Raw genomic sequence first — 16,664 nt, forward strand, 5'->3', positions numbered from 1 at the left:
AAATATAAGACCATACAGTAAAAAACAGCTGTCTCTCTTCAGAGGAGGAGAGATATCACTTTCAGCTAGAATCACAGGGAAGAGATTTCATCCTAAAGATTTCGTGATGGAATTGGAGAAGAAAGCTTTGAATGACAGGTATATTTGGACAGCTACTGTCACAGCCTATGAAAATCATCAATTTTGGCTTTGAGAGGGAATTCCCTATAGGCCAGGATATATGCCAGGCATCCCAAAAATGAAACTGAGCACATTTCCTGTAGGAACAGTTTCATATTAATTCAAACTACAGTTCAATGACTGGAGCTGTTATGGTAGGTAGGTAGATACTATATATATAAATATATATATGTAGATATAGACTTTTGTGACCCGAAGTAAGATTATGTACTGCTCATGGGAAACTTGGTTCCACTATCCTGAACAGCCAACTTACATATGAGCTTTTGCAACACCACCTGTTTGTACATTAGAAACTACACTGGGGAGGCACTGAAAGTTTTTGAGAAGAGCAATATCAATATGGATTTCAGCTGCAGAGCTTTAAGGGTTATTGCTGAGGCCCAGGTGTGAGATAACAGCAGGAAGGGACAGATGCATAAGGTGAAGGTGATATGCAAACATCAACCAAAACAGCGTTAAAAAAAAAATAAAACTTACCTGGCAACTAGATTCAATCACTAATTCTGTAAATATTTGTGTGCCTACTAGGTGCCAGGCACTGTGCTGGGCACTGAAGATATAAGAGCAATGCAAAGTCCCATCCTCACTCATTTCTTCAATAAATATCTGAGGGCTCACTGTGTGCCAGACACAAATATAGGACCTGGAGATTTAGCAGTAAATAAAACTATAAAATCCCTGCTTTTGTGGAGCTTACGTTTGAGCAGAGAATGCAAATATGTTTCTAAAGAGAAAAATAAAGTAAGGGGGACAGGAGTGTGCAGAGGTTTACAGGAACAATAGTGACACTATGGAGGTGCTAGGTATATGCTATTCATTCAAGAATACAGAATAAGATAAAAAGAATGGTTGGTGGTAAGAACAGTAGGGTTGAATGAAGTATTTTTCAGGATAGCAGAGATAAAGGATTAGAAGCCAATGAATAGTAAGGGTTGAGCAGTGAGGGCTGAAGATGGGAACTTTAAAAGAGCTTAACTGGCAAAGAGGAGTGTTGGGAAGTGCGGTGTCACCTGTGAGGAGGCTAAGAGGATAAAGGAGAGGGAACCTCAAGCCTGAGGCTTCAAAGACAGAAACAGCAGTGCCTCAAGGGTAGCAGGAGATGGAGGTTAGCGCAGTAGAGGCGTGGAGGGACCTGTGAAATCCAGATTTCAGACTGGTCAGCGATAAATTCTGAAGTTGCTGGGGTAAGGAACGAGGTAGGAAGCACATGCTGCAATCATGTAAGAAGGTAGAGGTGAGTGTAAATGAGAATTTAGAGAGAGCAGGTAAACAATGTCAGGGACTTGAAATGAGGAGCCGGGATGGGGCACCACCCAACATGCTGGTCTGAGGGAATACAGGAACTTGTGCCTGATCTTACCCTTTGATGGACCTGGAAATGGGCCTTTTATCCCATGCCTAGGTATCTAGGTATCTAGATATCTAGATGCCATACCTAGAGACTTGGCAATGGCCTTGCCTTGCCCTGCACTGATGTCCCAAATCAAGTGGACATTAAGTACCTTGATTGCAGGGACCATCCTGGCATCCTCTGGGACCTAACACATGGTAGGCATGTGCTGAGTGTTGAAATAAAGTGAAGCCACACATAGAATTTAAAGAGCTAGAAAGAATACCAGAAATAATCTAGTTGAACTCTCTTGAGTTTGCTTTATGTAGGGTGTGGGCCAAATTTGGGGTCTCTCATTATAACTCAGAGTCAACTCCCACACACATACTCCTGCCAAACCCTTCAGTAGGATTTTAGTCCCCTCATCTTTTAGATTAGATCAGTGGTTCTCAAATTGTGGTTTCGGGACCCTGGTGCTCCCTAAGACTCTGTCAAAAGATCAATGAAGTCAAAACATTTCAAAATACTAAAATATTATTTGCTTTACCACTCTCATTCGCTTACGAGTGTACAGTGGTTTTTCCAGAGCCTAAATGACACGTGATAACACAACAGGCTGCAGAAGCAATGAAAATCCAGACATTAAAGAGGCTTGCAAAAATGTAAACACAATGCCACTGTCACTAAACGGAAAATGTAGTTATATTTGTTATGGCTATTTATACTAACAGGTAATGGATTATTTTCAAATTAATAAAACTTTTTAAATTGACCAGTTTTGATGTCTGAGATGGTAAATATCAACAGGCAAGATGTATGTAAGCAAGAGCTCTTTATAGTCCTTGACAATTTTTCAAAGTGTAAAGGGGTCCTGAGGCCAAACTGTTTGAGAAATGCTGGATTAGTTACTGCTGCACCCCAGCTTCCCCCCTCCCTTTTTTATGGGAATCTAAATAGTTAAGAAGGATTTACTGTAGCTTAAGACCAGGCTGCCATCCCAACCAGAGACGTCTTGAGTACCATTATAAAGTAAATGGTGTATTCCCTGCTGGCACACTCAGCAAAGTCTCACCCAGAAATCCCACTGAGGTAATAATCTTTGGACCAGTTTTTCCAGTTTCCTAAGCTTCTAGCCACACTTCCAGACACTTCCACCCTGGTAGGCTGCAGGGAACCTTCCTAACAGAGCTGAGGGGCAGCGCACAAGCACCCGGTGAAATAACTAGGCTCCACCTCTTGTGAAAAGTGATACCTAGTCACTTTGCAGAGCCACACGCCAAGAACTTAGTTTTTGTTAAACTCACCTTCTAGAATTATTTTTATGAAAAGGCCAAGGGGCTTTGTGACCAGAGCATCAAGAAATATGGATTCTTTTCCAGCTCTGCAGCCAAGAAGCTACATGACCCTAGAGACACTCCTTTCCATCTGTTCCTCAACTTTCCTCCTCAAAATAAGGACCAGCTCCACTGCTCTAACAAAGATGATAACGTTGCTTTCCTGCTCAGGCCGTGAGGACCCGTCCACGTGCTACGACCTCTCTCTTTCAGTGTCAGAGTCGAACACAGGAATCATCATTCCTCAAAAGAAATGATTTTAGGTTAGCTTTTCAAACTTCAGGCTCAAAAAAGTTAATAAAGCCTCAAAATTCTGGGGTCCAGTAATTATCTCCTGAATATGAGAAGATTGTGCTTGTGACACACCTTAAGTAGTGCCTGGTGTTCAGTCTCTCTTCATTGACTCCTCATTCTACTCACATCAGCCGCATATGAGCACCCAGTGTGCCTGGCCTGGGGTAGAGTGCATTATCTCATTCACTCCAGACACGTGGGCTCAGAGAGGTTAAGGAACATGCTCTGAGTCACCTAGCATAATACTAAGCGTTAAGGCCCAACTGACTTCAAAGTCCGTGTGACTCCGCTCCAGTACACTATTCTAAAACTTAAAAGTGCTATCTTCGTTTCCTTAAAAATATTTAGAACCTAGATCTTTAAGTTAGGCTGCTTCCTGTTTCTCCCTATTGTTCTAAATTAGAAAAGTTTAAGGGAGTTTAAGACACGTCCACACAGAACCATACTTAGAAGAAAAAACATTCTTGCCAATCTTGTTTCAAAATCTGCTCAGTAAAATGTCTCCATATCCCCGCAAATAAGTGTCCCTCCTGCAGGTCCCCTGATACTCTCCCAAGCACTCTAGAATCACAGCAGTGGGACAGAAGAAACTTACCTATTGATTTGGTTCCTGAAAGGGATGTGAACCATGTCACACTCCCACATTTTAAAATAACCTTGACACAGGATTCCAGAGGTTCCAGGAGTCAGCTGAAGGACTAAGAACGCTATTTAATTTTCCCTGGATTAGCTACGGGCACAACCTCTCATCATTGTCTTTCAGGCACATGGCAGAGAAAGATGGGAATGTCCTCTTTAGAGGATCACAAAAAGTCTAAGAGAATGTCTTTTTGAAAAACTTTCCCAGCCAGTTTCCTATAAATGGGGTGAGGTATCGATCAGGCCACGGAGCAGGTAGGTAGGGCTTGGGGAGGGGACAGCCCTGGGACAGTCAGCCAGAGCCACCTCAGCATTTACCTAGTGTGCTACATCTGGTTTTTGATGCCTGTGTGCCAGGACATGAAAAGTTTGGAGGCACTGCTCCAAAGAATGAAAATGCTTGCACCTAACTAGCCAGCACAGAAGTAAGAGAAAGGCTAAGCGTATGAGGCTAAGAATCTGGGGGACAGATTGCCTCAGTTCTCTCCTCTGAAAAATAGTAACAAGAGGACCTACTTAATAAGTTGAGGAGATTAAATGAAAAAGAAAAAAAAAAAGCCAAATATCATCTTACGATTACTAGTAACTCCTAAAGGATAACTTTGAGAACAAGAGATTTTTAGACCTTCCGTTCCAAATTCTCCATTCTACAGGCGAGAAAACTGGCCCAGAGAGGTTGGATGACTTGTCCAAGGCTAAACAGCTCTGCTTCTATGCTGCCAAGCGCCACATCCTCCAGGGTGTTCAGTCTGGGCTGCTGTTTTCAGGATTGCTGACTCTGGGCTGACCAGGTCCTTTTGCCTGCTCCATTGTCATGTCTGTGACATCCCTTCACAGCTCACTTCCTGGGAACTCACACCCTCCTTCCAGACTCACGGAATATAATTCAACATGCTCTGATGCCTTTGAGTCATCTCCGTCTGTGAATCAACCCTCATCCATCTATCCTGAACAGAGAGATTTCATCCTCCTCCAGCTTCTGGAACCAGAACCCGGTGTTTTTCCTTTACATTTTGCATACTGAGTGTCTTCCAACTCAGGTTCTCCTCCCAATTTCAGACAGGGGACTGAACACCAGGGGTGGACATAAGCATCAACACTAAGATCTCAGAGGAAACACCAAAACTACTTTAGGGGGTTAACAGAGGTTCTGAGCCTATAGCCTCTCACCCAAGAACTTCCACCTGCCTGCCCAGAGCTAACTGGCAGAGGTGACCACAAAGGTAGACAGCTTGCTGAATATATACCCCAGGCAGCAAGATGGACACGGATGACCATCTGAATCCCAGAAGCAGGGAACAGTTACCTTGGCTACAGAAAGCTGTAACCATTGGCTGCTTTGACTACAGGGACCAACTCAGCTGACTTCTCAAGGTCCCTTCCAGCCCTGGGACTCTACAATTACATTGAGCCAGTGAGACCATGTCTGCTGCAAAAAGAGAGGAAGTCCTGTGACTTATTAGGCTCAGGCATCGAAAGCAAGGATTTCATCAGAAGTACCTCAGAGGTCACCTTTTCTTATTCATTCGAAGTGCTGAGTCACAAAGCTACTTTTGCTACCTCTGCCACACTGGGAATAAGCAAAGCCTTACATTTTTTGGTACAGCATTTTAGTCCTTTACAAGTGAGTGTGCTACCACCACGTTTAATTTTTCTTCCTTTTACAGCTCTGACTAGTAATTTTGATAGAGGTCTGTTCCATATTGTGACCAAGGAAAACAGCCCAGAAAAACTTGCATCACTGGGCCTAGAAGGGCGCGCTCCATCAGACAGGACGTGTGGATCTCGAGCCTTCTAAGAACCAGGAGGAAGGAAATCATTCATAAACCCGCCACTCTGGTTCCCTCTAGCCAATCCTCTGACTACAGGAATGTGGTTCTCACTCCACACAGGGGATACTGCTCTCTAAAGCTTCACTACAGAAGCTTCCTACCTTCCTGAGTCAGGAGAGAGCAGGGAAGTGGCTCATTCAGCCCCTGCATTGTCCACACCAAGTGAGGCCACAAGCCTGGCTACATATCTCTCGAGACCTGACCTCAGGATAGAGAAGACTGCAGATACTTACAAGGCTTCCAAGAGCAGGAGAGAGACACCCAGAAATCAGAGAGCTGCCAGTGCTTAATGAAAAGTTGCCAGCCTTGCCTTATTCCTGATGCAATAAGTTTCATGTCTAATGGAAGTTTGGAGATTTTTAAAAATTGGCTTATATCAAGATTAGATCAAAGCCTTTATTAAACGTTCCTCCTTCAAACCACTTGCATTTAAACCTACCCCCCTCCCCTGACCTGTGAACTGCCAGGGCTGCGAGAGTAGCGCTTCCACCTGACAGGGGTCAGATCCAATCAGGCCACGCGACATTGAAAGGCCATGCCAAGACACACCACACTGGGCACGCTTTCGCAGTTCAGTGCCCCACTTGAGACCTAAGCAAAAGATTGGTAGCGTAGCTCTGGAACCAGAGCTCAAGCACAGAAGAAGGACCGGAAGTGTGACCCTACTTGTTCCACCGGCCATGCTAAGCTGGATGAGCAGCTCTTGGCTAGCATTTGGTGAGGCTCGCACATGTGCTTTTTCTTCTCTTCTCCAAAGAAAAGGGTGAGAGATGGAGGAGGCAATTTTCAGTTGTGTGTGGGTTTGATTTAAGGCTTTGGCTGTGGTCTGTTGAGTATAGTAAAATACTTTCTGGGAAGGCCATCTCCTAAGCTCCCCGTTCAAACAAACGTTATTTTCAAAAATGAAAACACTGAACAAAGAGGTGGAGCCGAAATGCTGATGTGGAGCCCAGTGGAGGGGCCCAGGCCGCTCATGTCAGAATGGTGTCATCCACCTGCTCCGTGGAGTCGGCCTGGCTGGCCAGCTTCTTCAGGGACCTTCGGTTGCATTCATTCAGCACCTCCAAACTGGCTACATCCAAGATCTTGGAGAGGGCCTGTGGGGACGATGGAAATGAGGAGATAGAATCAGAAAAGAAGGCTTCAGATTTCTCCGATCAAAGACAAAGATGAGTGCTAACCTCAGGACTAGAACCACTGAGGAGAATCTGGCAAAATAAGAGAATCAGATGGATCCAGGGAAAGCCAAGAAAACCACTCGTCATGCTCATCACATGGTGAGGCAGTGGTAGTTAAAGATTTCAGTGCTTTAAGGTTGCCCGGGGGTGGGGAGTCGAGTGAGCAGGGCTCTGGGCTTCAACAGGCAGCTGTACTGGCATCTGTATTATAGGTTTGGGTGCCATATGAGAAGAAAGGGCTCTGATGCTGAAAGAAGTCTGAACACCACAGAAAGAGCAGAATGTGTTTTCAGGCACTAGACCAGTCACCTGATCACAGTCTGCCCCTCTGGGGCAGAAGAAGACCTGCAAGACGAATGCCCACAGCACACCCTGGGAGGCACTCCAGTGCCAAGCTCTCACCTGAAACACTTCTTCACCCTGTCTCATCTTGAGGAGGTTGACAATCGCCTGGTCACTGTAGGCTCTAACGACAGTGTTTTTATCCTTGGTATTGTCGAGAAGGGCCTTCAAGATGGGTTTGATGGCTTGGGGGTCCAGGGGAGGCAGTGGGTCTTTGTTTGCCCACCAGATCATCTTCTCAGCCACCAGCCTGATGTCACTGGATGGGTTCTGCAGACACTATGAAGAGGAACATAGCCTTTTAGTCAGGCATATCCAGTCTGTTTCTCAAAGCCCAAATTTCTGCCCTGACATTCTCTCTTCATTATGGAAACTAGCCCTACTGCTCTCTTCCAATGCCTTCCTTCTCATGGGAGGGTGACAGGGTGTAATTCCCACTTCATCTCGTGCCACTCTCCCCTCTGTGCACTACTCTTGGCCCACACAGGGCTTTCACTTCCTCAGACATACCATGCGCCTTCCTGCCCCAGGCTTCTGCACTGGCTGGTCCCTCTGCCTGGGACGTGCTTGCCCCGGATCCTCGCTTGGTTGGTTCCTTTGCATTCTTCAGGTTTCAACTCAAATGTCAGCCTTCAGATATCTCCCTGACAGCCCTATCTAAGTTAGGGCCCTCCCCCTGGGCTTTCTGTACATCTCAACTCCAGAGATCTTGTCTACCTGGCTCATTTCTATACCTCCAGGGTCCAGCCCTGCCAGGCACACAGCGGGTCCTCAGCAAATGTATGCTGATGAACAGCTGCATGCAGGGTGATGCCCTCACACAGACTCCATCTAATCGAGGCCCTGAAAACTCTCAGCAGGGCTCTCTGGGTCTGCAGGGTGGAGGCCATCACCCTTTGGAACCTCACTACTCGAAGCAAGGTCCGTGCACCAGCAGCACTGACACCGCCAGGGAGCTGGTTACAAAGGCAGAGTCTCAGGCTTGGCTGTGTCTCTTAAAATGCAGGTTCTGGTTCTGACTTGTATGCACAGTGATGTTTGAGAAGCATACTTTATTACACAGGTGGTAGGGGGGCCCCACTGTCTGGATCCCCAGCTTATACACCCCATAACAGCTAAAGGGGGGCAGGGAGGAGAAGATTTATTAAGATTTGAACCCAGGTCAGTCCCTAATTTTATAAGATCAAGATATCTAAAATAAATGCCTAAAATACTCATTCTTAACTTGATTTGGGGTCAAGGGTCTATTTGAGAATCTGACAAAACGTTGGGCACTCTTCCAGAGAAAAACGCATACACGACTGCTTTGTGTTCCACCCCTGGGAGTTCAGAGATGTCCTGCAGGCTCTCCACAGACAGCAACTAGACCGTGGCCGCCTGAGCGCTCACTGGAGCGTTCTCCGGTCGGTGGCCTCTCACAGGTCAGGCTGCCCTGCTCACCTTAATGAACAGGCTGGAGAGTTTGGCAGGCAACTGTCCTCCTCCCATCTCAACGTGATGCTTCATCAGGAAGCCCATGCCCCGGACCCCACTCACCGCGATGGGGATCTGCGGAAGGAGGGGAGAGCTAGACAGGGTGGCATCTGGCTCCTTCCTTGAGGCAGCAGGGCCAGGCATGACCCTGTTCCCCAGGAATCTCCAGGACCCTGGCTCTGCACCACCAGCTATCCATCCCGCTCACCACTTCATATCTAATACTCCGCGACAGCACTCATGTGGGGACACTGCCCCGGCTGTGAGGCAGACCCGCAAAGCCTGCACCCCTGGTTCCAGGAACCAGGGTCAGAGACCTTCTCTCTAGAAGGGAATTCTAGATGCTCCAAACCAAACTCCTCATTGTTTAGATGATGAAACTGAGGCCCAGGGAGAGCAAGTACTGGTCCAAATTACCTGCAAAGGTAAAGCTCGACCCCAGGCCTCTGACCACCCAGTCTGGTTCCCCCGAGCCGTGTGAGTAAGGCTCTGGCCGTGGGGTATTGGCTAGGGGGGGAGGGGCGGGGCTGGTTGGGCTGCCACAGAGCCTTACCCTGTCTGCCATGGCATTGCTGAGGATCATGTCCTGAACTTCACTGCTGTATTTGCCTGCACAGAGTCTGCTAGGAGCCACGTTCACAGCCACGGAGAGTGCCAGGCTCCGCCCGTGCCGAACCATCCAGTCAATGCCGGACACGTCCGCTGGGTAGAAGGACACAGTGGGGTCACCCTGCACGTTACAACCTACCCCCCATTCTAAGCCTGCACCCCCCTCTGACTCGGGGCCTCGTGGAAACCCCAGTTGACGTTGCATGCAGACCTCCCTGCCCAAAGACGCATGTTAAGGAGAAGGCTCTCACAAACCACCTCAGACCTGCAGCTGTGTTCTCTGAGCAGACACGCTCGGTGCCTCAAAGCACTGGAAACTCCATTGTTTTCACAGCCGGAGTCCCCAGTGTACAAGAGAGACTTACCCAGCAAGCACTGCTGAAGGACAGCACTGAGCTCCTCTTCAGTCAGAAAGGCACACAGTTCCCCCAGGCATCCGGCTGAGGAGATGCGAGTGTTGTCCTGACAGGACACAGGGAGCAAAAGGTGGTGTGAGCACCCCACCATCTCCACATCCGGTCCAGGGTAACCGGGGTGACTGTGCCCAGGATGTGGAGGGCAGGGAAGAAGGGACAAAGCAGCTCGGGAACTCTAACTCCAGTCCTTCCTCCAGGCCCTGGAACTCCTGCTGCCAGATCAGGGCTGCCATTCACTGCAACTGCCACTTGATGTGGAGTTAAAAATTACCTACCCAGCACCCCACTTAATTACAGAAAACTCCAATGTGTGCACATATGGTAACCATCATCACAATAGCAGCAATAACTGTGTTTACACAGCACCTTTCTTCTTAGGAATTCTGAATGTTTTATATTATTATCTCAATTACTATCAACAGCCCTGTGAGGCAGGGAGGGGCAGAGAGGAGGGGCTCCCGGCTAGAGAACCACTGAGCTCCTTTTCCCCCCAGGAATCTTGTGTGTCCAGAGTGACTCCCTGCTATCGCTACTATCTCAGTGTGACACTGCCACCTATATTATATTACGGTTTGTCATAGGAAGTCACACAGAAGCCGCTAACCAACCCAAGAAAGATAAGTAAAGGCCAAGCATTTTCTGTCAAAATCCCAGCCAGATGCATGGACGACTCCTTACTGCTCCTCCCTAGCCAGCTAATGATGGGACACTGAGCAAGTAGATTTTAGGTGACGCGCTACATTATCAGTAAGTGCTAATTTTATGTGCCTCCCCCAAAACAAAACAAATAAACAACCAGGGACTCAATGGCCTGTGGGGAGGCTGATGACAGGTTGGTACCTGGACTGTCACCTTACATTCAAGGGAAGTTAGTTCTCAGGGGGAGGAGGGTGGTCTGCCAGTGGTTTAAGCCTCTGAGCTCCACGCAGGAGCCCAGGTGCCAAGCAAGGTTAAAGCTGGCTCTCTGGCACCCACGCACTCCAACTGGATCTATTTTAAACTCCATTGTGGTGAAATGCAAATTAGTTTAAATATTCACTTTTGCTTGCACCATCTATGGCCCTGTAAAAACCCTGACAGACTGTGACCAAAAGGTACTCTCCCATCTGTACTCAAGAGAAGGTCGGGGCTTTCGTCGGAGAGCAGGTGGCTGGGGAATCAGACCAGACTTGAGTTGCCATGATCAGTGCAGCAGCAGCAATGGCCAGCCCCGTGTAGGGGCACAGAGGAAGTGTACGTGTGACCCCAAAGGCCTTTCTCCAGAGGTCAGCCCCACGAATGTAAATTAAGCCACACAACACAGGGCTGTCTATCAGAGAAGAAAGAGAACATTCTTATCCAGTCTGAATGCTTTAGACTGTGGATCTGCCACAGCCAATGCATGGTTAACAAAGCCTTCCAGACTGGGTGAGGAAGGGCTACACTAACAGAACTGTGACAGAACCAGGAGTCACAGGGCTCCTATTCTGGTTCTGATTCTACCACTGGCTAGAGTGTGGCCCAAGCAAGTCTCACCCTCTTACACAATGCTAAGACCTTCCACTAGGACAAGTACCAGACACCCAGTTTCCTGGGAGCTTTATTCAGCCCTAGACTAGGCCCTTCAGCTCAGTGTTTCCTGAACCAACAAACAAAACTCTTCATTTTACAGATGGGGAAATAAGGGTGACTTATTTAAGATTAGGGAACAAAATAATGAGATATTTGGGACTTTAAAAACCTTACATTTCTTATCTTTAAAACACAACATCAATATCAATACTACCCATTTTGTCTCTCTCACAATCAATGCTGGTAAACCATAAAGTGATGTGAATGTCAGAAATGCCTATGGCTACCTACCAGTCGGCAGCTGTGCCAAGTTCTTAAACGCAAAGCAGAGACACCAAACAAAGAAAAGAGCCCACCAGCACCGCCATCCACCTGCGGCCATACCTCGTCATGTCCCAGCATGCTCAGCAGGAGCGAGACAATGTTTTTCCGGATGACCGCATCCACTTTGGCCCCTGCTCCCTGGATCACGAACCTCAGGGCCTGAAGCATGGTGTCCCTACAGAACCAATGCACCCAACTTAGAACCTGGCTCTGCTTTACCGCCGCCTCCACCATGTAGGCATGGCTGCTTCAGCAGCTGCCTACAGCACTCCCTCACCTGACGCCCGGGTCCTCCATGACACGGATCCCGTTCAGCAGCTCTGTGAAGAGGGGATCCACCTTGATGTGGATGGAAATGAGCTTCCCCAGTGCATCGGCGGCCTTCAGGCGCACCCCCCGGTTGGAGTCCTGCAGGGCCTTGGTAAAAGTGGTCTGCAGCTGGGGCAGGAAGGGCTTCAAGGCAATCCCGACCTATGAGAAAACCCCATACCCGGAAGCACAGCTGTGGTGGAGTCCGAGGCCACAGTGTACTATGAGTGCAAAAACCAACCACCACGAACCACCAGCTGATCCAGCTCTCACAAACGGGCTAGGAATAGGCATCCTGCAACAGAGAGCCAAGCGCAGACAGGTCACACTCAGCCTCCTCTTCTGTTTTCAGCATGCTCTGCTGCACACAGAAAAGGGGGAGGAAGAGAGTGGGGAGGAGGAGAGCGGGGAGGAGGAGATCGAGGAGGAGAAGGACCACCACCACCAATGAGGGAGCCGTCAGCTTGGCTTAGTGGAGATCTATCCATGTGGACAAATGACTTGAAACCTCTGTCTCCAAATATGTTAAAGAGCAGCTGTCGGCACCAATGAACTGTTCTAGTGCCAAGACAAGGGACAGGAAACGGCACAGGTGCGCAAGGGCAGGTACCTTCTACTGAGCAACTGATACACAGGCTGAGCAGTTGACATTTGGCCTCCAGAACAATCCTATGACGCAAAAGACCTCAGCGAGTCATCACTGTACACATGTGTACCCCTCTCATTAAAACTCAGTTTAATCCCTGACCGTATATAGAAAAATGGGCACACTTATGATAAAACAGAGATGGGTCCAAAACTAAAGATTCGCTTATTGCTAAATGGGAAAATCAAATCAGCTGTCTGGAGGTCTGGAAATACTGGGGTCGGGAGTTTGCAGCCAGCTGGGAGGCACACCACAGTGTGACATCTGACCTGAGTCCTAAAGGACAAATTCCACAAGGGAAGGGCTCCATTTCTACGCAGAGTTGCAAAAACACCACAGAAAAAGAACAGCGCAGAAAGGAAAGCAAAGTAAAGATGACAATTAATTTTTTTTTAAAGACTCAATTGTGCAGAACGAGGCTGATGCTCACAATCCCAATTTTAGCTGAGAAGTTGATCTCCACACCATCTCCCAAAAAGAAGAATAAAAGCTATAAATTTTAAGCTTGATTTTGTTTCCAAATCTCAAGTAAGAATTTTGGGTTTTTTTACAACAAATCTTAGCTCTATTTATACTTTTTTTAAATCTAAAGGGCTTATTACTGCCCTGTAAAACATCAGAAATGGTTAACATTTTGGATCTTTGCTTCTTACACTTTTGGCAAAAACCAAAGTTATTCCAGCTGCTTTCAGACTTCCTTTTCATTCTTTCATCAAATTCTTTGCACCTCTCTTTATGAGGAGAAAAGAATGAAATAAAGAATGAAAGCGTATTTAAATAACGTTTTAATTGTATTTATGTGGCTCTGGATTTCTTCCTTTGAATCAGTAGTTTTTCAAAATAACAGCAATTAACACGTGTCGGGTACTTGGAACGTGTCAGGCACTGTGTGTGATGTTATTTCATCTAAGCCCCACATTGCATAGCCTTACGCGAGACAGGCAACACTAGGACTCTCAAATCATAGGTGAGGAAACAAAGTCAGAGATAATATGACTTTCCCAAGGTCACTTGCAGCCATATAGCTACTAAGTGGTGGACCTGGTAACTCACCACTGAATAGTTTGAGTCTGGAGTCTAAATCCTTAACTCCTTCTCCTGTACCGTTTCTCCATAAGCTACTGCTCTCTGCCGCATAACATCTTGTACCACTCTCCTGCAGAGATCTGTTCTCTAAAATCCAAATGGACCGAGAGCATAAACTCATCAGTCACTTACCTTGGCCAGCAAAAGGCTGAGTGTCTCGAGCAGAGCCGCCTTCACATTCCAGCTGAACCGGTCCCCCAGGATGCGAATCAGAGGGCCAGTGATGCTGACCACAGAGGGCCTCAGGGCATCAGCTGAGGTCAGCCGGATCACCAAGCCTAAAGCTTTGGCTGCTTCCTCTTTCTGTTCTGGGCTGCCAGTCAGGACTCCCTCCCGCAATACTGGAAGGATGGAGGTTACTCCCTGACAAGAGATCACACCTGAGAGTCAAATCTCGAAGGCATTGGGCCCAGATGTCTCCCACCCAATCGAGGCACTCCTGTCAGCCATCCTCTCCATGTGAGCATGATCTGAGCCGCCGGGATCACAGCCTGAGATGGTGCTGGCTGGGGAATAGTCCTGACTTGCTAGTGACCAGAAGAGCCCCAACAGGCCTGTCACATAGGTACGCACACTGTCACCTCTGTGACTCATCCCCACAGCTTAAACCGAAGGCGGCATGAACCCTGTGCCATATGGCTACCATGGGAAAGGAACATGTTGTCTGTGAAGACGCGGGATGGCACCCAGAGCCCTACCAGATGAACACACGGCTGCTCCCGCTGCCCTACGCAGACCTGGACCCGAGGGTGAAGGCGGAGGATGGCCGCATGCCCACGGCACTCTGCACATGAGCCCTGCCTTACCTTCTTTGGGAGGCAGAACCCTGGTACGTGCTCGCCTTTGCTCTCATTCCCTATGAGCCGGATTTCTTTGTGCAGTTCTTCAATTAGTGCCAGCTGGTTGCCGGCATCCAGCTTCTGTAGGAAGCCAGGAAAAAGCAGAGAGGCAGAGAGTACTAAGTACAGCCTTCTCAAGACTGCTCCAAAATATTATAGCAGAGAGAAGGGTGTGGGTGAGAGTGTAAATAAGATTGACCATGAACTGGTAAATGTTGAAGCTAGGTGACAAGTACACAGGTATTTTTTAAAGAGTCTAGTCTTATAAGCAACTGAAACTACCTACAGTCAAAAGTTGGTTGTGTGGCCAAAGTCCCCTCACCTTGGTGATGGCATTCAGGGCATCCCAGCTTTCCTCCAGAACCACAGAGCTGGAGTCGTTGAAGAGGCGGATCAGGCCCGAGACCAGACTCCGCAGGTGGCAGGTATAGTCCGCCTTTGAGCGGGAACAATAGATGTTGAGGATGATGGCAGCGGCTTGCCTCATGCCCACCTCAGGGCTACGGGTGGCTTCCAACAGGTCCTCGATGATGATCCGGTGCCCAATATCATCCTCTACTGAGAGGATCACGGCCTGACAGTTGGCCATCTCCTAAAACCATGGGAGAAACCTGAGCTGAGCACAGCTCCTCCAAGGTAGGACAAGACGGCCATTAGAAAGCCGACGGGAGTGATCATGACACTCACCAGTTGCTCGTCTGGAGTCCCAAGCTTCTCCTTCAGGGCCAACATGACTGCCGGGAGAATCACTCCAAGATGACGGGTCAAGGCGTCGCCTGCCACAGACGAAAGGAAGGCCAGCACCCGGGTATTGACAGGCGGAGTTGTCAGCTGCAGAATGATGAGCACCATCAACTCAAAGACCACTGCCCGTGCTGGCTGCACTAGGCTCTGGGAGAGCCCATCCTCTCTATTCAGGGCTGAGCGGCTGCTCTGGGTCATCCAGCACCCACATCCGCCTCCCCAAACATCTGAGTTCAGAACTGGTCTTCACAGCAGGCCCAGGAACAATGATATGGCCATGACTTCTGGGCCAGAGGGTTGCCATGTGCTGGGATGTACCTTGGGCACGAGGTAGGGCAGCACCACACGACTCTTGATGGCCATGACTTGCTTCAGACCGTCCAAGGCAAATTCTGACACCTCCTCATCATCCTGCAGAGGGACATTGGGGGCACTGCTGAGGAGCTGGCTCCTGTCCCCATCTCTGCTATATGGACCAGCCACCACCGACTTCCTTCTCCACTTTCCTCCCTCCTCCCACTGCACCCACATTCACTGACTATCGACAGAGAAGCACAGAGCCAAATCTGCAGCCACCCCCCAGGGCCTACACTGCGGCTGCCTTGGCAGAACAAGCCCCCTGCGTTTTGCTTCTACAAAGACAGTGAAAGCCAAACTGGTAGGTGTGTGGCAGATCCACTCACCAGCTGCTTCAGTAAAAATGGAAGGATGTCCTCCAGAGCCTGGTGGCCGATGGTGGAGTGCAGCTGCTCAAAGGTCTTGGCCGCCGCCTCCCTGACCTCCTCCAGCGGGTCACACAAAGCCTTCCTCGCCGTGGGCACAAGGGACTCAGAGAAATACAGCACCTGCAACAGCACGGGCACTGTACCTGATGCGGCAGAGGCAAGGAGGGAGTGGAAGCGAGCAAGGGAGGACAGCAAGGACGCCTGGCCCAGCCAGGCCATCACCATTTCTATGGCTTAACTTTTAACGTAGCTCTTTTCTGTAAAAATGTGCAAGTATAAAAAAGTGGAGATGATGTGTAGTCTACCCCTGAGGCGTCTAACCCAGGGCTAATAATTAATAGCTTGATTTTATGGGGTGAGGCCTCCAGATACTCTCTGTCTCCTGCAGGAACTCCAACGGCATTCCCACGGTGAGGCCCTGCGTGAAGTGGACCCCTGTCCCCCAACTCTTTCTTTTGTTTATCCTGTTGGAAAACCCCAAGTTCTTCTTCAAATCCATCTCAAATATATACTCCTTTAAGAAGTCTTGGGGCTACAGCAAGGCCAAGGACAACTCTGTTCCCCTTGTAACCGATTCCGCCAAAGTAAAGCTCACTAAGAACCTAAGGGCCGCAGGCTTTGAGGGACTCGGTGACCATTCAATGGATCACAACGCTATCTGGGGACAAAATTTATTTGTATTCTCTGCCAAATGCAAATATAAACCCCCAATGTGACACTTTTATGATACACACAGAAGGGGATCCAGTAAATCAGGTGAGGAGGTCCACGCTAAACGACTGGCTTATATTTCTGACTGACCTCCCACTT

At 48.4% G+C, this 16,664-nt stretch overlaps 1 protein-coding gene across 3 annotated transcripts in view; it reads right to left on the reverse strand.

The window, feature by feature from the left end:
• Positions 1–5,988: 5,988 nt before the first annotated feature.
• GCN1 (GCN1, eIF2 alpha kinase activator homolog) overlaps positions 5,989–16,664 on the reverse strand; it is a 52,728-nt gene continuing 42,052 nt past the window's right edge. For 2 of the 3 annotated variants that reach the window (XM_006908607.3, XM_015586816.2), the window contains exons 46-58: positions 15,813–15,974; positions 15,448–15,540; positions 15,073–15,216; positions 14,708–14,977; positions 14,353–14,466; positions 13,679–13,909; positions 11,783–11,976; positions 11,566–11,680; positions 9,580–9,676; positions 9,159–9,307; positions 8,573–8,680; positions 7,193–7,411; positions 5,989–6,709 (exon numbers count right to left, since the gene is read on the reverse strand). In XM_006908607.3, the coding sequence (XP_006908669.1) occupies positions 6,584–6,709; positions 7,193–7,411; positions 8,573–8,680; positions 9,159–9,307; positions 9,580–9,676; positions 11,566–11,680; positions 11,783–11,976; positions 13,679–13,909; positions 14,353–14,466; positions 14,708–14,977; positions 15,073–15,216; positions 15,448–15,540; positions 15,813–15,974 (2,022 nt within the window). In that variant the 3' untranslated portion in view covers positions 5,989–6,583. The remainder of the gene's footprint in view (positions 6,710–7,192; positions 7,412–8,572; positions 8,681–9,158; positions 9,308–9,579; positions 9,677–11,565; positions 11,681–11,782; positions 11,977–13,678; positions 13,910–14,352; positions 14,467–14,707; positions 14,978–15,072; positions 15,217–15,447; positions 15,541–15,812; positions 15,975–16,664) is intronic. The other variant, XM_025044546.1, reaches the window with a different exon arrangement.

Source organism: Pteropus alecto, unplaced genomic scaffold (genome assembly GCF_000325575.1).
Source record: "Pteropus alecto unplaced genomic scaffold, ASM32557v1 scaffold113, whole genome shotgun sequence".
Lineage (NCBI taxonomy): Eukaryota > Metazoa > Chordata > Mammalia > Chiroptera > Pteropodidae > Pteropus > Pteropus alecto.